We start from the raw sequence: 25,287 nt of genomic DNA, 5'->3' as shown, positions 1-25,287 counted from the left end.
GGCGGGCGCGAGTTCACAATGTTATCAATTCCGACTATTTAACAAAACATGATAGGTCCTAGTTTAGGACAATCAACGCTATAAAAAACAAAGACAAGAACACTTTGGTTCTTAAAAGACTTTAGAACAAGTTACTATAATTTTTCTCTTCATATTAGATTCTGCAATAAATGATGCTTAAATACACAAAGAAATAACTATCTACTAAGAAACGTGAAACGTGGGCAAGTTAACACATTCCCACTAATTAATTAAACTAACTAAAACTGATCTCTTGGCCATGCGTCATCTTCTTCCTTATTGTATCTCATCAATACTCCAACCTCCAAAGAACCTTGTCCTCAAGGTTCGACACCGACACTTCAGACACAAACTTATTTCCTTGTATATGATCTTCATGGTTTGTTTCCATGTCATATTTTTCTTTCTTTATGTCTTCGTGTCGCCTTCTTCTTTCTCATGTGCAAGTACTTGGGTTTCTTTGTCTCCGTACTCAACTTGTTCTGCCGTTACTTTACCATATTCCCTCAAGATCCAAGCTTTTCCACGGTCGCACGGTCGTTTCCCATTGATGCCAACTCTACCCATTAGAGATCAAACTTCCTCGATAGCACATGGGATGTGATTTGTAATCTCCACCATAAGGAAGGTGATGGAGGAAGCATACCATGTTTCTGAGATTGTGTAAAACCAACTCTGGTTTGTGCTTAGACGAGCTACAACTCTCACGTTTTGGCTTCTAGCTCTTCCACAATCATCTTTGAGACTTCTTGTTATCTCCACCGGACGATTCATTCTCTCTTCAAGACCCTCCATCCATCATATCGACCTTCACCTTAATCTTCTTCAATTCATCAAGCACTTCATGGAAGAGCTCATCATGAGTTATCTCCATGTTGCTTCCCATACTTTGATACCACCCCACAAAGTGGTCCGAATCAAATGAACGATAGAACTGTTCTGATACCATATTGATAGGTCCTAGTTTAGGACAATCAATGCTATCAAAACAAAGACAAGAACACTTTGGTTCTCAAAAGATTTTTAGAACAAGTTACTGTAATTTCTCTCTTCATATTAGATTCTGCAATAAACGATGCTTATATACACCAAGAAATAACTAACTACTAAGAAACGTGAAACGTAGGCAAGTTAACATTCCCACTAATTAAAATAACTAAAACTGATCTCTTGGCCACGCCATCTTCTTCCTCATTGTATCTCATCAAAACATGTATAAAATAATTTTTAAATGTTTATTTGCATTTCTAATTAAAGCAGATTTTATAAAGATACTAAGATACATCTAGTCGACTTCATGAAACCCAGTAGATAGCTTACCATGAAAATCAAACATCAACAATGAACAACAATGATCACATTAAGTTATTAACCTATTTTTAATGTGACAATAATACGGGTCAAAATTAATCTCGTATATATTAATATTAGATTTGCTAAAATCGAATAATAAATCCAATATTAAAAAAATCTAACTGCAGTAGAATGTTAGATCATGTACTTTTTAAGAGATATATATATTTTTAGCAATTAATATAAAATCTATATTAAACTATATCTTATTTAGCATATAAAATATAATATAGCTTCTAGATATATTTTTAATATTTTTCAGTTATCTTAATTTTTTTTGGGTATCTTAATTTTTTGTTATTGTTAGAAGGTGATATCTTATCTTTTATATAGTACGTGATTGCATATATTTTATCATTATGTCTACTGCTTGAGTGTAATCAATCAAAAGATAGTAAATATAATGTGATAAATAATTTTGATAAAGAAGAAGGTGCACATCAAGGACGGGATAAAAAGATAGGTATACATCCTAAACCAAAATAATACATATATATATATATTAATATTTTAATTCATATTTTTAATAATTAAAAAGTTGTTTCTTAGGATATAGATATATTTTAAATTGTAATGTATTCAAACAGTTTAATATTCAGACCATTATTACATTTTCACTGTTTTTTCACCACGGCAAATTTATTACTCTAATTCACAATTGAATCCATTTTTGATAATAGAATTCATACATTTTCAAATGGTTTGTTGTAGAAGAAAATATTTTGAAACTAAAATCATTTAGAAAATTATTAAAATTGCAAATTATTTATCTATTTTATAGACAAAATCATTTCGTGACAAAAGAAAAGAAAGACAAAAACCATCCAATAAAAGAAAATGTTAAAATTAAAAAAAAAGGAAGAAAATAATTAGATTAATCTATATAATATTTGCTGAAATAAGGAGAGTTTGGGATAAGATATCTTAAGTAAATGAAAAGGGTAAGAAATCTTGATGTCCAAATAAAGAGAGTTTAGGATAAGATATATTAAGTAAATGAAAATGGTAAGAAATCTTGTTGTCCAAAGATATTGTGACACCTAACATGGCTGACACACTCTAAAGAAAAGGTAATTAGGGTTTTGGACACATTTTCTTCGGTGAACATATATATATATATATAACAAAACATATCAGGTTCTATAGTCATCCTGGAAAGACACGAACGTAGCCGCCTAAACTTCTCTGACTCATTGTTGAAGATCGATGAAGCAGATCCGAAGGCGAGAATGGTGATAATGAAGATCTCATTTTACTAGCACATGTACGAGAAGAAGGAATCAATACAGGCAAGACACTATTAATTTTGATCAAATATCTGATAAACCTGTCTCAAAACATTTAACTTTTATTTATTTGTCAGATCTAGACCAAGCAAGCAAACAAAAGCTAAAAGAATTTCCAATGGCTCAAATTGTCGATATGGTTAGCGAAACTAATGGTACAGATTCAATTTAATTGGTTGATTATTATTCCCTTTCTTTGTTTTATATTGTTAGCTGAATCATGAGTTTTGTTTGACACTAACTCGTTGAAGCCGCTTGGAGATCTGCTTGAACGTGAGGGCCTTTTGACACAAAGGTAATTTCTTGCTATAACTTTTTTTATTTTCTTGCTATTTAATTAGGGAAGGGACAAACGTATACACAATACACTGATCGTTGTTAATTTGTTGCATGGGTTTAGAATACAGCAAGAGTGTAAGTCAGGTGAATAGTATTGGGCGTTAGAAAGAAATTAGCTTTGTCTGTTTGTCATGCTCTTTCAATAAAAAAACTTGTTCAGTTTATTGTTATCAAACAATATGTGCTGTTTGGTTTTTTGCAATACATTTGCTCATGTATCTTTATATATTTGTCTCGAAGATGTGATGAGACTTGAGAGCAATTCATTTGAAGTCCTTTGATTACATGGTGTTGAATCTTCTACTATACAAGGTACATTCACGTCCCTTTTTTTTTCTTCTTAATGTTTAAGTTCTATTTAATTCACTTCTAGAATCTGATACATATAGATTGAAATTGTATTTGATGTACTGTCTTAAACCATTTAACTTTAATTTTATTGATTTAGTTGTTAGACCAAGCAAAAACTAAAAGAATTCTCACATGGTTAGGGAAACGATAAAGATTTCATTATTATCGGTTGGTTTTTATTCTTGTTTTATATGTTTATTTAAATTTTTTATATTCAATATAATCGGTTGGTTTAATTTCAATATTCTCTTTAGATTTGTGATCAAAGTGGACAAACACTACGAGCTTTGCCGGGAAAACATGAAAGACTATTATTGTTTTGTTTTGTTTTCCTTTTTGATATGACACTTATAATTGATTAGATAAAAATTCATGTCTTTCAAATGTTAAATTCATTAGTGATTCACATATGGGAGAACAATCTCAACGTAACTTTATGAATCAATATATAAAAACTCAATACAAATTTATGCCTAAACAGCATATTTATACCAAATCCAAAAACCCTAAAAATATCCTAAAACAATGAATGGAACTATTATTCCATGAGAAAGGAATGTGGTTTCGGTCTTTGCTACTGAAACTTCAACTAAACCAGCGACTCACTGCTGAACAAGGCCATTAATGAGACTCATGTTCCATGTGTCGTCATTATGGTGACACATGAGTAATTAAGCATCAGTCAAGATATTTTAGTCATTCCCGTATATGAAGATGGTCCATTGGTTGTGCATATATGCTTAGATAGAAATTTTCATAAACCGATTAGGAGATGAAAAAGATGATGATGAAAACTAAAAGGAGGAGTTCTCCGTCGAATCGTTTGGGTAATCTTTTTCTGAGATCTTACGATGCCTTATGCAGTAAAGTGTGATATTTTACATCTAAAATTAAATTAAAATGTAGAACATGAACTGAAGAAGATTGACTCTTTCATTTTACTCAAGCAATCTGTGTGTTTTGCCACAAGAGACACAATGGAAATATCAATCAACATCAACTTGGCTTATCCTCCATGATTTATCACTATTGGAAGCAAAGCACAATCAAGATGGAAAGATAAGCCACAAGATTTACCATCCTTTATCTTCATACACGAGTTGCATGTGACTCTTGTGGCTTATAGTTTCATCTAAATTGTGCTTTCAACAGAGATAAATAAGGTCTAAAGGGTAAGCCAATTGATGTTGATGGATGGTTCTATCATGTCTCTTGTGGCGAAACAGACAACTTGCTTGAGAAAAGTAAATTAATCTACTTGAATACAATATCTAAATTTTTTAATATAATCTTGGATGGATGTTTATTTCCTTTTCTTTCTTTTTTTCTTCTCAATATTGGAAAAAGCAATTGATGATAGTAAATGAAGACAAAAATATCATATTTTAAATATGCATACTTTGTTGTGGTCTTATCTTTGCTGAGAAGCTTCTAAAGTGCACATAGAAAGTACATAAAACTATATGAAATGGAGAAATTGTGAAGATTTTAGAAACTGAATTGTGAGATTCTTGAAGATTTCCCAGAACGGAAGATTCTTCAGAACCAATAATTAAAGTGAGTGAAATCACATGATCATCAATGAAGATCATTGATCATTAGGTGGATATCGAATCAAGCAACAATATAAGAAGAAAGTAAATATACAATTATATGACCATTAGTATTTACGATATACTAAGCTTACATTGCATCTTAGAAGGCAATGAATGATCATCAGGCAATGTGTGAGGCAAAGTTTGTTTAGCGATTCCTCTACGCATCTCTGATTGAAGACCAGTAAGAGAACCAAAAAAATTTAGTTTCTAAAATCTTCATAGGTTTCTCCATATGAAATGGAGAAATTTGTGAAGATTTTAGAAACTAAATTGTGTGGTCCTCTTACTTGTCTTCCTTCACAGATGCGTAATGAAATCGTTTACAAACTTTGCTGCGCACAAGAAGTGAAAGATCATTTCTAAGATGTGAGGTAAGCTTAATAAATTTTAATGATCACGAAATACTATAATTGTTTTCTTCTTACATCATTGTTTGATTCGATATATACCACATGATCAACGAAGATCAGCTTCGAGGATGTAAATGCGACTCACTCTAATTGTTGGTGTCAAAGTATCTTCCTCGTCGGAAAGCGTCATACATTACAGTGTATGACATCATAAGGTTTCGGAGAAGGATAACACAAACGATTCCACTTTTCTAGTTCATTTGTAGATTTTAATCTTTATTTTATGTGTATGTCAAAGATTTGTTTGTTTGGTTTTAAGTTTGCAATATAGATGTACGAATCTATTTATTCATACAAATTACTTAATTAAATAAGAAATTTTATATATTTAATTTACATTTTTTATGCATATTAAATATTATTTCATATAATTTAAAACTGATTTAAATCAACAACAAATTTATAAAATATGTAAAATTTAGATTAAAAAATATATTTGGTATAGAGAAAATAACTGTGACACCCCGACCAATTCAAGCTAACAACATCATCTAACCATTATATGCAACAACACAAGAAGAATATGAACTTACTTAACTTGACGAGTACCTTATACATTCACAGAATCGGCTCCGACCTTTGTCGAACAGCATCACTTTTTACCATTCACCATCTGATCCTATTACTTAGTCACACAACCAACCATCCCCAAAGTGATTGAGTAACAAGAGAGATGGGCTGGAATACCCCATTCCGTCCAGTCACGGATAACGCTTCTCCGATGAACTATATCATTCACCATCTTGGTTCTCGAATAACCAGGACCTAGCTCTATAAGCCATAGAAGATCCTGAAAAGTTTCAACTCAAACCGAGCTAGTGTGCCCAACAACCAATACAATTTGTCATTGTTTGCTCTATGCAAAACTGTCCCGGAAACATAAAAATATAACGGGAACTAACCGTTAGAAACGCAATCCCACCATTGATTAACTAGCCCGCAATACCATGAACAATTCCACAAAGTTTCTGCTCCATCGGAAATTGTTACGACCTCCAAAACGATTCCCTCAATAGCCCATCTCGGAACAGTTCATGTTCCTAATAATTGCACCACTTTCCAGCAATTACTTGGCCAGGAAGTAACACACATAACTCATTGAGTTTAATTCTTATTGAAGTTTTGTCAGTTGCTATGGACTCTTGACTTGTTATTAGTTCAAACTCACTCACGCAACGCGTGAGTTTCTAGTATGACAATAAATTGTGAAATATTGTGATGCTTGTAACATGTAAAAATTGTATTTGTTTACTTCTTACAATACGTCAATTAAAACCATGAAAACTGGCACTAATATTGTTTTACTATCAAGAAACCCACAAAATTCACTAATATGTTCACATTCTTTTGATGGATAAAACCATACTACAATTTATAATGTTTAATTATGCTAATAATTGTTTTGCGTTATTTTAAAAAAACAACATTATTTGTTTACATTATTGACTATTGTAATGGACTAAAATAGAAGATAATCATTAAAATAGAGCGAAATCATTGGCTCTACATTGTGAATTTAAGGTAGAAATTTTTTTTTTAAAGGTAATTAAGTCCTCGAGTCCACTCACTATGTTTAAATATATATACCAAGTATATAAATATATTTCAACAAAAATGTATAAAAAGATTTTTAAATATTTATTTGTATTAATAAAAGTACTGTTTATGAAGATACTAAGATACATCTACTTGACTTCATGAAACCCAGTAGATAGATTAATTACCAAGAAAATCAAACATCATCATTGAACTAAACTACAAGAAAGCAACGCAATTTCCGACGGAATTTCAGACGGAAAAAAATCCGTCGGAAATTTTCGACGGATTTCAGAGCGATTTGCGAGAACAAAACAATTTCTCGGAATCAAACGGAAATTTCCGAGGAAAATACAGCCGTCGGAAATTTGTCGGAAATTATGTGGTTTTCCGACGGAATTTCGAGTGATTTTCGAAAATAAACTAGTTCCTCGGAAATCGGTCGGAAAATTCCAAAGAATCTACGTCCGTCGGAAATCCGTCTAGAAGTTTTTCAATTTCCGAGGACTTTCCGAGGACATTATGACCGTTGTTTTCTGAGAGATTTCCAAGGACACTCGGAGAATATAGCCGTTAAAACGTCGCTGTTAATGTATCCGTTGGAGCAGCCATTGTAATTTAAAAGTCCTCGGAAATCCCTCGGAAATTTTGCTTATATATTCCAACGAGTTTACATGTGTAGAAAACAAAACAAAACTATAAACAATACCAACAAAAATGTCTTCTCCATATCCTTATGATTATTTTCGTTCATGGATGGATAAACCGAGATACAATCCTGAGACAGGAAAACGTACAGAAGAGTTCAAAGAAGGGCTTAGGCAATTCATGTTATTTGCATCAAACCAGGACATAACGCTAGAAACAGGTATTATGTTATGTCCTTGTCCAAATTTTCGGAATTATAGAAAACTCGAGGTAGCTTTAGTAAAGAAGCACTTGTTTAAGAATGGATTTATGCCGGGTTATAAGATATGGTATTCGCATGGAGAGAGTGAGTCAATGCTAGATTATGGTAGTACTAGTCAATATTATCTTCCGGATAGTGTAGAGGAACCATCAACGGAAGTAGACGTAGGTACATTTCAGATGGTGAATGATGCGTTTAGGGAAAATGCACCGTCTTTCGCTCAAGATGAAGATAGAGTAGAGCAACCGAATATAGAAGCTAGGAGATTCTTTGATATGTTAGATGCAGCTAATATGTCTTTGTACGATGGTTGTAAGAAGGGCCATTCACCATTATCAGCTGCAACTAGGTTGCTGGGCATAAAGACGGATTGGAATTTGGCCGAGGGTTGTATGGATGCGATTACTGATTTTGTGAAAGAAATTTTGCCCGAAGATAATCTTTCACCAGCTTCGTACTATGAGGTGCAGAAACTTGTAGCTGGACTTGGCTTGCCATATCAAGTGATAGACGTGTGTAGTGATAATTGTATTATTTATTGGAGAGAAGACGAAGGTCGCACTTCATGTCGTTTCTGTCGTAAACCTCGGTATCAGGACACTAGTGGAAGAGTTCCCATACCATATAAGCGGATGTGGTATTTACCGTTAGCAGAGAGGTTGAAGAGGTTGTATCAGTCAGAGCGTACAGCGGATCAATGAAATGGCATGCAGAACATAGGTCAGACAGTGTAATTGTGCACCCGTCGGATGCAGAAGCATGGAAACATTTTCAATCAGTTTATCCGACTTTGCAAGTGAGTCAAGAAACGTTTATTTGGGTTTGTCGACAGATGGTTTTAATCCTTTTGGGAAGCATGGGAGGCAATATTCATTGTGGCCAGTTATCATGACACCTTATAATTTGCTGCCATCTTTGTGTATGAAACGAGAGTTTCTTTTTCTCACCATTCTTGTTCCCGGTCCAGATCATCCTAAGAAAGCACTTGATGTGTTTCTGCAGCCACTGATATATGAGTTACAAATGTTATGGGAACATGGTGTAGAAGCGTTCGATGTTTCAACCCACCAAAATTTCAACATGCGAGCGGTGCTAATGTGGACTATAAGCGATTTTCCAGCCTATGGTATTTTGTCTGGGTGGACAACGCACTGACGGTTATCTTGTCCGCATTGTCAAGATAACACCAACACGTTTCAGCTGAAACACGGACGGAAGACGTGTTGGTTTGATTATCACAGAAGATGGCTCCCAGATGACCATCCTTATCGTTGGAGCACCACATTATTTAAAAAGAAAAGACAAGTCTTTGAAGGGCCACCTCCTAAGTATTCTGGCGAGGACATATTGACTCAGTTAAGAGATTTTGGTGCTGAGAAGACAACGGTTTGTGGTGGTGCTGGGCACGATATCGTTGATGGATATGGCGATCATCATAACTGGCACAAGATGAGTATTTTCTGGGCATTGCCATATTGGAAGGATCTTTTGTTGCAGCACAATCTAGATGTCATGCATACGGAGAAGAACTTTTTTGATAATCTCATGCACACTGTACTTAATGTTCAAGGAAAGACAAAAGATAATTTGAAGTCTAGACTGGACTTGCCTGATATTTGTTCTCGAAGAAAGCTTCATGTCACTGCAAATGGGAAAGCACCAACCCCTCGATTCCGATTAGATGCAGCTTCCAAGCAAGCTTTCTTAGAATGGATTATGATGCATGTCAAATTTCCGGATGGCTATGCATCTAATCTCCGTAACTGCGTTAACATTGGAGAAGGGAAGTTTCAAGGAATGAAAAGCCACGATTGTCATGTCATTATGCAACGCCTCCTTCCATTTGCATTTGAGCATCTTCTACCAGATAACGTACACAAAGCAATTGCAGGTACATTATTACACAATTTAAGTAACCTTTTACTTACTATATATTTGTTTATATCTTAACATTTTATTTTTTCATACATAGGTATCAGTGTGTTCTTTCGAGATTTATGCACAAGAACACTTACGGTAGAAGGAATACAAAGATTAGAACAAAATATACCGGTCATCCTATGTAACCTTGAGAAAAATTTTACACCGTCTTTCTTTGATGTTATGGAACATATTCCAATTCATCTCCCACGAGAATTAGCACTTGGCGGCCCCGTTCAATATCGATGGATGTATCCTTTCGAGCGTTACATGGGCACTCTTAAGAAGAAAGTGAAAAATTTGGCAAGAGTCGAAGGTTCTATTGTTGCACAAAGCATCAACGAAGAAACCTCACACTTTTCCGAATATTATTTTCCGAAACATGTCCAAACGAAGAGGCAAAAACTTGCTCGACACGATGACGGTGGAGAGAGACCTTTTTACCCGGTACAAGTCCCAAATTTATTTGCAGAAATTGGTCGATTAAGTGGAAAATCGAAGAAGCGAAGGCTAACAGCGGAGGAGCATCAACACTTGCACATGTACATTATCACTAATTGTGAAGAGCTTAGAGATTATGAGAGGTGCAAATTTTAACTTGTAACTTATTATTAAAATTACTAATATTTATTAAAATGCTATTTTTAACTTGTAACTTATAATAAATGAAATTGCTAATATTTATTATGTTAATCAATTTTCAGGATTTACTTGGGTCAAGTACGCTTTGAATATCCTAACATGAGTGAGGATGACATTCAAAAACTCAAGCAGACTGAGTTTTGTCATTGGTTGAAATTCTACGTAAGCTTTTACTTAATTATTTTTCCTTAATAATAAATTTTCAATTAGAACTTAGTTAATATTTAAGCATTATAATTAAATTACTTTGTGTAGGTTACAACTATGTCTTCTAGAGGTCAATCAATTCCTACATGGTTAGTGGAGTTCGTTAATGGGCCGTTATATGTTGCGGAAGCATATCCTACATGGTTTCACTCCTCCTCCTTGCTTTCTCTCCTCCTCTATTACGAAATTATGTAAGTTTCAAACTTGTTTTCATGAATTTCACTTCAAAAGAGAGTTATCAATTATTGTAGTTGATCCTTACTAATATTACCATTTATATAATAAATCTAAATCGGCTCAGACTCGTGGTAGCCTCACCAACTCCATAGAATCAGATCTTTGTAGTTCTATATGAGATCTGAGGTGGTAGATGGTTTTCCTCACTGTGAAGATGGTGTTTTGTCAGATTTCGGGTGCCAATTTTCTTCTTCTTCTTCTAGAATTTTTTTTTTTGTTTAAAAATTTTCTTCTTCTCTCTGCGAAGATGGTGTTTTGTCAGAATTAAAGTTGAAGAACAACAGCTCATACTTTTTTGATATTTTCTGATTTCTGTGGGGCTTTTTGGTGTTACGATTTGTATTTCTATTGCAACATGTTGATGGCCTAAAGAGATACTGAACACTTGAATCGTAAGTATAGCTATAGGGTAGATATGAGTTTTGATTTGAAGATTTTGACTCTAATTAATTTGATGATTTTGATAAGAATTAGTTATAAGCTTGTTAATTTTACAATACGTTTCTTAACAAATTTGATTGATAGATTTACAATTTATTTTAATTTTGTAATAATTCTGAAAACGTTTTCTTTAAATGTGTAATAAGAAAAAATTCATTAGTGATGGATTACGTATTAATTTTCTATTTTAAGGTTAGACTTTTAAGTTTTCTTTATGTATATGGTTTGTAACAAATTTATAAATTTGTAATGTAGGTCTTATGCGGAGTTCCATGGGACGTCATCTAACCGATCACGGAGGTCACCAATTAGCTCGGATACACCATCTCCATCGTGTACTAATGTCCCCGAGACGGCGAATTCTGCTCCTCAAGCAGTGATGACGATAGAGGAATTCGTTAGTCAACCGGGACGGCAACATATTCCGAGGCTCCACCCGAAAGAAGAAAATGGAGCAACTTGGTAAGAATATTTATTTCATCTATTTACATATAATTGTGAAATTTGGTATTTAACTAATTCTTATTTTACATGTTTTTAGGTTTAACCTAGAAAATGGCATCACAAAATCCATTGTTAGGATTTTCAAGACGCAACTCGGTAAACCTTTTCCAACGTACGGGGACGTGGATCCAGACACCAAATTGACTTGGTTCAAGTCTTTTGCGGTAAATTATTATTTTTGTATTAGTTAGTATTACATTTAATAATTAATTGATAGATTAACTATAATTGAATTTCTTTTCACTTGTAGCAAGATTTCAATTGGGAACCCGGTCTTAGTAAGAGAGTGCGTCTCGATTTTGACATTCAAGTCAACACATCCTATGGAAATCACATGTACTCGTGGAAGCAAAAGTGGAAGAATGGAAAGGAGAAGCCAAAGGATTTAGAGGAAGGAGTTTGGAGAGGTTTTATTCGCTATTGGAGTATGGAGGAAACAAAAGCTACTTCCACGCAAAACTCGAAGAATCGTAAGAGCCAACGTGGTGGGAAGGGAATGGCGACCCACAATACGGGTTCAATGTCCTTTAAAAGGCATGAAAGAAAGATGGTAAATTTCTAAATAATACTTCAGATTTCTAACTTTTTAATGTTTTTAGATTAATATCTTTTCTTTTCATGTAGGCTATCAAGAATGGAGTTCAACCGGATTGGCTACAAGTGATGGAAGAAACCCACACTAGCAAGAAAACCGGACAGATTCAAGACCTTGTTATCGAAGAGCGGATCAAGAGGATTAAGTTGCGAAAGGTGGATCAGGAGACGCAACTATCCCAAGATGGCTCAACGTCTTCAACCGGTATACCCCGTGAGGAAATCAACCGAGTATTTCAAATTCCTATATATTTATTACTTTTATTATTACTTAGGAGATTCCCTTAACCAAGGGCCGCCGACCCGGTTTAGGAAGCCTTGTGTATAAGGACGGGAGTGTCTCTTCGGTATTTCCTCGTGACGCCGAACTTGTTCAACAAGTTGAAGATCTTAACCGTGTCATTAAAGAAAAAGACACGGTGGTCGAAGAATTGAAGCAACAAAATGTCGAGATTAAGGAAAAGTTCGCTGAGACCCAAGTGACACTCACCAATCTTCAAACGTTCTTGGCGTCTCAATTTCCGGGACAGTTCCCTCCACCATGATTTGTTCTTTTCTCTTTTTGAACATTTTTTTTTTGTCAACTAACATTTTCTGTTTATGTAAAATATTTGTGGTTTATTATGGATAATTTAGTAATTTTGGAATTTTTTTTTTTAGATTATTATCTAAATTAATAACTGGAGTATCTAAAAAAAAATTGTATTAAATATCACGGACCCAAATTCCTGGGAAATAAAATATTATCGGAATTTCTTCGGAAACATACAATCCTCGGAAGGCCGTCGGAAAAAATCAATCCTCGCAAATCCGTCGGACACTACAATCCTCGGAAATCCGTCGGCAAATTTCCGAGGAATTTTTCCATCGAAAGTCCTCAGAAACGATAATCCTCGGAATTCCGTCAGAAAATTTCTGAGGAATTTCTCCATCGAAAACTCCACGGGAACTTGTCTCTCTTGGAATACCGTCGGAAACAATTAATGCTCGGAATTCCGTCGGAAATTAGCTTCCTCGGAAATCCGTCGGAAATTTCTGAGGACTTTTCGACGGATCTTGATGTCCGACCAAGGCTTACCGACGACAAAAATCTGTCGGGAAACCGTCTGAAACTCCTCTTTCTGAGGGTTTACTGACGGATTGGTCCCTGGGAAATAGGTTGTTTTCTTGTAGTGTTGTACATTATCATATATATATAAATATATATTTAAAGAGATAATAGTATGGATGGAAATTAATTTCGTGTACATTAATGTTAGATGCGCTAGATTCGTGACGAATAAAAAATCTAATAGTATTACCTTAAAATATTCTAACCGCAAGGGGCTGGGCCGGTCCGGTAAAATCCGAAGCCGAATACGAAAAAAAATTTTTGAGGCCTTTTTAATAAGTAAAAACTGCTAAATTTTTTATTTTTTCCTAATTATGGGGCATTTATAATTTTTATTTAACATATTTTCTTAATTTTGGACATTTTTTGCTAATTATAAGATTTTTACTAATTATGAGGCCTTCTTACTAATTATGGGGTTTTTTTGTTAATTTTGAAGTCTATTTTATTAATTTTGAAGCTTATTTTACTAATTGTGGGGCCTTAAGAAAAAAACAAAAAAACCTCACAAAATGGTCCTCGAAAATTTGAGCCCAATACAAATGTTTTGTTAAAATTTGTCCAGGGCCAGGCCTGGCAAGGGGGCATTAGATCATGTAAGTTTTAAAATATAGTTTTTCTTTTGGAAATTAAATTAAAATCTATATTAATATACATTTGTTTTATGTATAAGATACAATATAGCTTTTAGATAGATTTTTAGTATTTTCTTATCTTCAACGTTTGTGAATTTAGAGGGTGAGATTTTTACTTTTACATAGTCTGTGACTTCATAAATTTTATCACTGCAATAAACGATTTACTATATGGGCTCTGCTTGCGTATAATCAGTCAAAAATCGTAAGAAGAAGGTGAGAAATAATTTGACAGAGAAAAACCCGCCAATCAATGGCAAAATAAAAGGATACGAATGAACTCTAAACCAAAGATATATATATATATATATATATATATATATATATATATATATATACTAGGGGAGGTCCCCGCGCCCAGCGCGGGGTTGTATGTTGATTAAGACCATAATTAATAATTAATATTTAGGGTTATCAAATTAGGGATATTTATTGAATTAATTTTGTCAAGAGTCTAATTTTTATAACGACATTAATATAGAATTATGGTAAAACGCTATAACTTTTGATATATATTATTAGTAATCAACAATTAATAGTGTTTTTGAATCACAAACAATTATTAGTGTTTATATCTTGATATATATAATAGAATTAAATATAAAAAATCTATTTATTTAAACCAACAATATATTAGCAACGCCCCGACCGCCACTGTCCATGGGTTCCCACGTCCAGTCTCGGTCTTTAGGCCCATCTTCTTTGTTTTGTCGTACTCTTGATTTTATGACATATTCATGCTTACTCGTTTCTTTCATATTAGCAACGCCCCGACCGCCACTGTCTGTGGGCTCCCCACGTCCAGTTTCGGTCTTTAGGCCCATCTTCTTTGTTTTGTCGTACTCTTGATTTTATGACATATTCATGCTTACTCGTTTCTTTCATATTTGTAATGCCACGACCGCCACTGTCTGTGGGTTCCCACGTCCACTTTCGTTCTTTGAGCACATCTTCTTGGTTTTGTAGTACTCTTGGTTTTATGACATATTCATGCTTCCTCGTTTCTTTTATATTTGTAACGCTCCGACCGCCACTGTCCGTGGGTTCCCCACGTCCAGTTTCAGACTTTAATTTGGGCCCATCTTCCTGGTTTTTGTTGTATTCTTGATTTTATGACATATTCATGCTTTTAGATTGTATGTCACTTGTATGTCACTGGAGTTTTTCGTAGTTGGAAACAAATAATTGAAAAATATAATCTCTTACCATATCTCTTACCTATCAAGTAAGTCATCTTGCTCTTTGAAGTAGTTATGTACGTAAAATTTCAATGGTATAGAAACAGACATCTCCTTTGTATATATCGTGTCATATTTATCGTCCCTATTGTAGTATCTTTGTCTCTACCTTCGCCATTGGTCGCTGCGTAACCCTTCAGTTGATCTCTTGTTTATAAAACCCATATAAAAAGTTGTAAGAGAAATATCATTTTCTTAACTGTATCGTATATGTATTTGTAGTATATTGATCTGAGATTGCAAAGATGTATGCCTATCAAGAAGCTCTTAGCAAAGTAAACACTGAAGATAGGTACTAAAAATGAGAGGGTTACAAAGAGCAAGTATCTATCCCTTAGAAACCACTATGTGCAACTGAGAATAATTCATATATGTACATACATACACATGTATACAACGTATTGAAGCTTTTAAATTTAAATATCGAATGCTACAAAACTGGAAAATTGCTTGTGGAGAAAGCAATATGAACATGGCCACATATATAACAAATAACCGATTATGCTTGTCGTAGATCATTCTCTTTCAAACCAAAAGTTTTACCTAAACAACATATCAAGTGACTCACAAGAGATACATAAGAGCCATATCCTAAAAATATCCGGCAAAGCAAAAACGCTCCAGGTTCGAGAAGGAAATCATTGGAAAATTTGAGTATATACCAAACTGGAGAGTAATTCGGCTACAAAGAGAGATGTGTTGGCTTTGAAGAAAAAGCTATGTGATGCTCTACCTTTTATTTATGAATTTTATGCTATGAATATATGTTTTTGTTAGGGTTCAACTTCAGTCTCCGGATTAGAGACTTATATTCATCCGACAAACAATTCGATGTCACAATCAACACTACAAAATTGGTGGGTTCTCTCTATTAACAAACAAAAAAAAATTCTAGGGTATATATTTTTTTTTTGTTTTGTTAGATCCATACGACGAAGAACATGACGAAGAACACCAAAAATTCTCATCAATCCGGTACGTTTGATCTTATTTTTATTAGTTTAACAATTACGGTTATGTCCGAATCTGAAATAACCATGGCTCCAGACTCATTCACACCATGGCCACATATCACCGGAGTGGAGACGATTTCAAATTCGGAGCTTCTCTTCGCATATAAAATCATACATATGGTCTCTTTGTTTCGGGTTCCCTCTACAATAATTAGTACATATTTCAAAACTGAGCTACAAAAGAGCACATTGGATTTTGGTAAACATCAAGATTGCTTCCTACCTTCCAAGAAACATGATAGACTAATTCACATCCAAGACCAAACATTAGCCACATAAAGCCTGAAGCAAATTAAACGATCTTAGGATGCTCTTCATAATCCGTAAGTTAAAGAGACTTGCATTAATATTGCAAATTAGACTCTAGAGGTCCACAATGGTTAATCAGAGTGTATCAAAGACGACGAATAAAGCATGAATTAGAATATCAGCAGAGGAAGCACACAAATATTCAATAAACGTAATCAATCACTGAGAATAGCATGGACCCAACTTTTGAAAGATTCATAAAAAAGGAAGATTTTTCCTATGCAACAATATTCAAACAATGAGAAGATCAATGATTGATGACTAACCATACAACCGAAGCAAAGCCATAAACAGAAACGAAAGTACTAAAGAGCCACAACAGCAGTGATACGACATTTGTTTCCTCGCACTGGAAACAATGACGTGCTTCCATAAATCCAATCTAGTTTTTATGGAAAACAAACCTGCATTCATAATAAACACTACTATTAATTATTATTTTTTATGCAAGAATTAAATGGCAGTATAAAAAATTCAATGGTTAGTGCCGAAAAAAAAAGCAAGGATTAGTTATGATATCAAATCAAAATTAAATATCAAGCAAGGTATTTACATAAAATTAAGGCAGTGGAGGATCTAAGAATTTTATATATGACAATATCTACGACTAAACAAAGAAAATTTATATATTTTTAAAACAGAATCATTATTTGTTTTTTGGTAAGATTAAAACAGAATCATTATCATATTAGTAAAATTATCATTTATTTATTATTATCCACGTTAATTTAAAAGTTTAAGAGAATATCTGCTTTTTTCTCATAAAAGGATGGAATAATAACATAACTCTTTTAGATTTATAACTATATTTGACATTATCATATTAAATCTATTAAGATAAATATATTTCTTTTTGAAAAATATAAATAAAATGATAATATAATTATTATAGATTTACAATTATATTATTATCCATGTCAAAATTTTAAAACATTTTACTTTTTTCTCACATAGGAAGATAGAACAATAACGTAACAGTTTAAGATTTACAACATAAAAATAATATCAGAATTGGAACGCCAAATCATAATCAACACAATTAACACAACTCTAATGGGAAATTAGAGTTATCTTGTGATTAAAATACTAAACAAACAAAACTAACCGAAACAAAACAAAAGTTTTCCTTTCAAAATCATTAACGTGACGGATTGCTGACTGATTAAGTTGAAGTTTTAGGCATTTAAAGATCTAGAAAGATGATTAAGGTTAAACATTTTTATTTATTTTAAACAACGTTTGAATGTTGACAAAAAAAAGAAGAAGAGAGTGTTGGGACCATCGGGAGAGACAACGTTGAGCAGCTGCGAAAGAAGCCAACGTTGTCTATTATGTTCTTCACAGTGTTTGATTTGACTTTTGATGACATTACACTCCTGTCCACTTGTTGTCTCGAAAGTTCATGCAATAGAAAATTATTAAACAAAACAATTTACTTTTATGTATAAATCCTAGGGAAGAACCGATCAAGCTAAGATCAATGGTTGTGGTTTTAGTACCGTATACTTCTCAAATATACCTGTTGAATAACGGAAATCCGCAAGACGGGGAGGAGACGAAGTCAACCTAGCTGGCAAAGGAGCTAACCCAGCTCCTTTGGTCTTATTTATGGTCATATGTATTTAGCAAAATATGGTATACAAACCGAACCAATCAACAACAAAACCTGGTTTTAAATTGTTGTATATTTCTCAAAAGTCAAAACCCATAATAACCAATGGAACAGAAGAAGCTAATGCAGAGCTTACTTACGCTTGGAGTAAAGAGTGATGCAAGCTTCCATTGGCACACCCGAAAACGCATCAAAGCATGGAAAGAAACCTAAAAACCAATAAATTAAACAATAATTAAATCTTAGTGCATGGAAAACGAATCCTATACATACCAAAGTCCGAATCTCAGTGCCTTAGAATGACCTCGATACCAAAAACTTTAAGTTACTACTTCCATATATGTAATATTTTAGTTTGGGGAGAGAGATTGGCAACGAAGAGTAATTCCTGAATTTAACAGCCAAGTTTGTTATCCCTAATCTAAAGAGAGGAATACTTAAATTGTATTAACGACAAAAATTAGCCTCCTCTGAAGATTCATCCCTGAAATAAGTCATCTTTCTGACTTTGTGGCAACTGTGTTATCAAAAGTTGAGTGTTTCTTCTGAAAAAAGACATATTTGAAAATAATAAGAACATGTACCTCAACAAAATCGGGAGGTACCTCATCTTTTTACAACAAAAAGAAACATACCAAACCATCGATGATTACCTTCTCAAAAGTTGAAACCAAACTTTTTGATTATAAAAATTGATTAGTGGTGAAAATAGTGAAACCATAAATACAAAAAAAAAAATAATCAAATTTGTACATATAAACTATAAGATCACCTGTTTATTCATTGAATTAGGTCCAAATTTTCCATAGACCAGTTCACATCGTCCCCTCCATACATCCACCCTACAATAAAAAGAAAAATTAAAATTAGGTAGAAGCAAAAAAAAGTTTGAAAAAAAAGAACAAAAAAACAAGGGTTAGTTATGATCTGAAATTGAATACCATGAGCAAGGTATTTATATTGAATAGGAGGCGGTGCATGATTTAGGGTTTCTAAATTTTTCGACGATAAATACAAAAAAAGAAAAGAAAATTTACATATTTTAATAAGCAAATCACTATCATAATAATAAATATTTGTAAAACTGCCATTTGTTCATTGTTATCCATGTTTATTTAAAATAATATTTACTTTTTTCCGTAAAAATATGGAATAATAACAACTATTTTAGATTTACTACTATATCTGATACTATTTTATAAAATATATTAAAATTTAAGGGAAAATTCCTTTCTGTTTCAAAAATAAGGCGGAACAATAATATAATTTTTGATTTACAATAGATAGACATGCATGGTATCCATATGCGTCATGTCACGCTGATCCATATTTTTTTCCAAAACTCGATCTAATTGCTATTATGTGCAAAAATCACCGCCGTTCACGTTCATGTTCACGTTAGCACTTCATACCTTAATTCACATGTAAACCTCTCTGCCTATCTCTGACTTCAGCTCTCTCATCTTCGAGTCTCCCCAAGAAAGTTTTGACACCACACCAACATTTCATTCGTCAAAATTAAATCGAGTTTGCACAAGGTTACAACCGATTAATAGGTGGTCTTCTACCTTCTATTTACGATTTTATGCTATGAATATATGTTTTTGTCAGGGTTCAAGTCAATCTCCGGATTAGAGACTTATAATCATCCGACGACCAATACGATGGCGTGATAACCGTTTCTAAATTGGTGGGTTCTCTTTCATTGATCTAAATATTATTTTTTTTGTTCGTTTTTTTTTCCAAATATTTAGATTGAAACGACGACGAACACGACGATCATACCAAAAATTTCATCTATTCCGGTACGTTTGATCTTTATTTTAATTAGTTTAACAATTAATAGCCGTTTACGATAAATTTCGGATATCTAAATCTTATTAATTTGAGTAAGGTTAGAATAGTATTCTTTTATGTTTATATTAATGCTCCGATTAATAATTTTCGGATATTTGACATTATCATCTTAAATATATCAATATTATAATAAATATTTTCCTTTTCCGATTTTTTTTTTTGGTATAATTCTTTTTCCGATAAATTATGAAACAGATATGTTTACACAAAAGGTAAAAAAAAAAAAAAAATAAAAATAAAAAAAAACCCATCAACCGTCTCCATTCACACGTTTCTTCATTATTATCACGAATTCACGTTCATGGAAGCTTCATCATACATTAACACTTACAAGTTTCTTCGTCGAGTTTTTATCTAAGGTTTCTTCGTCAACTCTGTATCCAAGGTAATAAATATTTGTTCTTTTCATTGGTTAGAATTATAGGGTGCAGGATAGTATTGACGTCTTAAAGACATAACATGGGCAAGATACTATGAGAAGCTTGACTATTCTGCTTCGACAGATCAACAGGTGAAATTCTATCACTAAATTATTAGATCTCTGTTATTGCTATGAATATATGCTTTATATTAGGATTTCAAGTTTTGCCTTCGTTTAGAAGAATTATATTCACACGACGAAGAACACGATGAATTCAATTAAAGCTTCCTAACTGGTACTTCGTTGTTCCTTTTTTTTTTTTTGGTTAATTATCATGTTTATTGTTTCCAAAATTATTTTTTCCTGGTTAATTCCAAAATTCAATTTAAATTATGAAACAGATCTGTTTACACAAAAGGTAAAAAAGAAAAAAAAAAAAAAAAAAAAACAAAAAAAAAAAAACCCATCAACCGTCTCCATTCACACGTTTCTTCATTATTATCACGAATTCACGTTCATGGAAGCTTCATCATACATTAACACTTACAAGTTTCTTCGTCGAGTTTTTATCCAAGGTTTCTTCGTCAACTCTGTATCCAAGGTAATAAATATTTGTTCTTTTCATTGGTTAGAATTATAGGGTGCAGGATAGTATTGATGTCTTAAAGACATAACATGGGCAAGATACTATGAGAAGCTTGACTATTCTGCTTCGACAGATCAACAGGTGAAATTCTATCACTAAATTATTAGATCTCTGTTATTGCTATGAATATATGCTTTATGTTAGGATTTCAAGTTTTGTCTTCGTTTAGAAGAATTATATTCACACGACGAAGAATACGATGAATTCAATTAAAGCTTCCTAACTGGTACTTCGTTGTTCCTTTTTTTTTTTTTTGGTTAATTATCATGTTTATTGTTTCCAAAATTATTTTTTTCTGGTTAATTCCGAAATTCAATTTAATTTTTCCAAAATTAGTTAGATTTCATTAAGGGTAATTAAGTAATTACGTAAAATCAATGACTCAACAAGAGCCGAGAGTCCGACACGTCAGCAAAAACACTTCTCAAATATTGTTATATGTAGATTTTACCAAGTCGGTATACGGGATCTGGCGGATACTATCTTTTAATAATAAATACCGGAATATTGCGGGGATTGTATTATAAATAATTCAAGATATATTTTCCAAAAACACTGAAATTTATATACGTTATCGAGTATTTTACAATAATCTTAGTATTACATGCAATTGAAGTTAAGCACTAAGTTTTTAACAATAAACTAATAGTGTATTAACATATAAAGTTACAAAGCCGGTGTACGGAATATTGCGGGTACTATCTTATAATAATAAATACTGGAATATGACATGTATTATATCATAATAATAAAACAATAACGGCCTTTTTGACGTTACTTTGATATGATGATAGATCTAACCTAACACATGTTAGGACGAAAGACAATCTTATAAGCTTGGGCATTTATTTTCTATTAATTTTTATTTTGTTGTTTTTTACGGATCAACAATTGAAGCAATCGACTATACGTAGTTAATATCAACTAACATGTTCAACTATAATTAATATAGAAATATCATAAGACCAACGCATATGCTAACATGTTCCAAATATAATAAATCGAATACCTCAAGTGACTTAATAAAAACACATAAACAAAAAAAAAAAAAACCAAATATAACACAATTAGTTAGAGGTAATCAACGCTGCATGCATTCCCTTGTCAATACTGCATGCTTCATATCAGTAACCTCTTGGCAAGGAAAATTTATCATAATCTCCGTGCATGTATATGCAGAAGTCGCCAACCACGAACCTATATCGTTAAAAATAAACCAAATACAATTAAAAGACAAGCATGCAAAAAACATAAGTAACCAACGAAAATCAACATATATACATACCAGAATTAACTTCAAGTTTAGCAAAACGCATGATGCATATCAAAATATCGTCGGTGCAATGCCTCCATTTGTTAAAGAAATCGTTGGCATAGTCTTTTGGTAACCTACATTGCAGAATATTATCCCTGCATTATTATGTCAAATACTCAATGTGAGTCAAATATAATATATAGTTTTAGTATATAACGAATGTATACGTATATATAGAATAAGACACAACATACGTTTTATCTTGAAGCTGGAAATATATCTCGTTCCAGTCATTATTAGGACCACCATCTTCCTTAGGGTTTCCAACTTTAATGATTTCGCCAATCAGATCTTAACAAATACATAGATAGGTCATTAATAACTATTTTATCGAGATATTAGATAAACATGATCTACAAACTTACCAACGCAGACGGCTGGATCTAAAATACCACTATTCACATCGTCAAAAGATGCAAACGAAAAAAAATTATTGGAGCTAACAGGTGATATTTTCTTCATAACAGTCGTATCTTGCCACCTAAGCATGAATCGATGTGGAACAGGTCTAAAAGGATAGAAAGCCAAAGTCAGCTTAAAACCTCGAAGACTGATCCAATCTCCTACGGTAATCCTTCGACACACCCGATCGATATAATCACCGTCAATAACAGCATGTATCTTCTGGCCCTATAATCAAAATAATATAAATTTATACATATAAGCTAACTAAATCGTTTATTTCTGTACACGTCGAACGGTCTATTTAGATGTGTAATCAGACATTACCTTTTCATCAACTAATATTAGATCCACGGTGTTATGATTACCAAAACATCGCACGAACTTCCTTAGTATCTTTACGCGGAGCCTCCATTCATGGACAAAAGGATTCAACGAAGAAACGTCGGTGTACGCGACCTTCGTGTTGAAAGAATTACGGACTGCATTCGCTAGTAAGTGCGCCATATAGATTGATAAAAAAGGAAGAGTAGAGAAAATCTTGCGAATTAGGTTAACTTATGAGACAGCACCGAACGTGCCTTGATATATATACAAGAATGTTAAACAATACAGGATATTTTAGACTATTCAATATATTTGCCTTTTTTTCGGGCAGTATATTGTATCTCTTATTTTTCGAAAAGTATATAAATTAGAGTATCGATAATTTGTGGGATATATGTAAATTTTGTTGCGAATATGTAAACATTATCGTATAAAAGTAAAAATGCTATAATTTAATAAAATAACTAATTAATATTCGAATTTAATAAAGGGCATTTAAGTAATCACACAAAAGCAAGGGCTCAACAAGAGCTGTGAGTCCGACACATAAGCAAAAACACTTCTCAAATATTATTATATATAGATATAAATTCATAAATAAAATTATAAATGCATATTTTTAATAATTTGAAACTGGGGTCTTGCTATATATATATATTCAAATCATTATTATATCAAATGCTAAAATTATTCTTAAAATTTTTTCACTTACATTATAAACACACCTACCTATTATCACCGCTACAAAAGTTAATTACTCTATTACTCTTTTTCACAATTGAATTCTTTATGTTTTTTTTCACAATTGAATTCATATTTTTTTATTAACACTCAACTTCAATTATTAATCATAATTAGTGTTGTCATAAAAATTCATGTCTTTCCAATGTTAATTTAATTTGTAGCAGTTATTCGCATATGAGAACAATCTCAAAATTATTAATCAATATCAAAACACGATAAATAAGTCCATACCATTTTAGGCCGGTTTATTTATAAATTATACGAAATAGAAACCCTAAAAATCCTTAAACCATGAAAGGAAATTATTCCATGAGAAGGAATGTGGTTTTGGTCTGTGCTACTGAAACTTCAGCTAAACCAGAGAGTCACTACAATATTTTACCCACAAGGCCATTAATGAGACTCATGTTTCATGTGTCGTCATTATGGTGACGCATGAGTACGCATCCGTAAAGAGATTTTACTCATTCACGGATATGAAGACGGTCCATTGGATGTGGATTAGTGTATAGCACTCCGATCCACCTCTAGGAGCGAAGGACTTCTCCTATCATCCCGTCTACTGCATGAGACGTAAAACTATGACGGTTGAATCGAAGGAAAAGAATTTCAGAAAGTGAACTTTCAAACTCTTGAAAAGAACTACATGTATTTAACTCCTTATTTTTTTTTTAGGTTCATGTCCCTACGCTTAGGATATAAATTTTCATCAACCGATTAGGAGTAGTTCTCGGACGTAATGACCAATGCATAAGTCGAATCGATTGAGTAATATTTCTCTGTGACCTTACGTTGCCATATGCGATAATGTGTGTTGTTTCCCGGTACGGAAGATTCTTCTGAACCAAGAATTAAAGTGAGTGGAGTCGCATGAACATCAATGAAGATAATTGATCATCGGGTGGATATCAAATCAAGTTTAGCGACAACAAAACAAGAAAACAAATGTAAGATTCCATGACAATTAGTATTTACGATATATATTAAGCTTACATTGCATCTTAGTATCTTACAGGCATGAGCTTGCACTGCCTTCTAAGATGCTAGGTAGGCTTAATAAATACAAATGATCAAGAAATACTACAATTGTCTTCTTTTTCGTTGTTGCTTGATTCGATATCAACCACATGATCGGTACGACGATGTTCATGCGACTGACTTCACTCACTCTAATTGTTGGGGCCAAAGTATCTTCCTCACCAGAAAACATCATCCATTGCAATGTAAGGCATTGTAAGGTCTCAGAGACATATATATTACCCAAACAATTCGACTTATCATATCCGTTGTAGGTCATTGTGTTCATATATTATATTAAGAGTGGCTGTAGGTAATGCATTTCTGATTATTATTATATTTTGGCTATAG

General features: G+C 33.0%; 1 protein-coding gene and 1 long non-coding RNA gene across 2 annotated transcripts; one reads left to right on the top strand and one right to left on the bottom strand.

Annotated features, from left to right (window-relative positions):
- Positions 1-2,355: 2,355 nt before the first annotated feature.
- LOC110226686 lies at positions 2,356-4,106 on the top strand. Its single transcript, XR_002330622.1, has 4 exons — positions 2,356-2,815; positions 2,912-2,955; positions 3,240-3,311; positions 3,605-4,106. It is a non-coding gene; the product is annotated as an uncharacterized LOC110226686 (long non-coding RNA).
- An 18,105-nt stretch (positions 4,107-22,211) lies between these two features.
- On the bottom strand, positions 22,212-23,355 carry LOC9304442. The gene is made up of 5 exons (XM_002868324.2): positions 23,176-23,355; positions 22,812-23,076; positions 22,641-22,737; positions 22,417-22,541; positions 22,212-22,328 (listed from the first exon to the last, which is right to left on the bottom strand). The coding sequence occupies exons 1-5, from the start codon at positions 23,353-23,355 to the stop codon at positions 22,213-22,215; spliced, it is 783 nt and encodes a 260-aa protein (XP_002868370.1). The 3' UTR covers position 22,212.
- Positions 23,356-25,287: the final 1,932 nt, after the last annotated feature.

This window comes from Arabidopsis lyrata, assembly GCF_000004255.2.
Source record: "Arabidopsis lyrata subsp. lyrata unplaced genomic scaffold ARALYscaffold_7, whole genome shotgun sequence".
Classification (NCBI taxonomy): domain Eukaryota; kingdom Viridiplantae; phylum Streptophyta; class Magnoliopsida; order Brassicales; family Brassicaceae; genus Arabidopsis; species Arabidopsis lyrata.
Note: the sequence above shows the minus strand (reverse complement) of the source record. Positions and strands in the feature narration are given on the sequence as shown.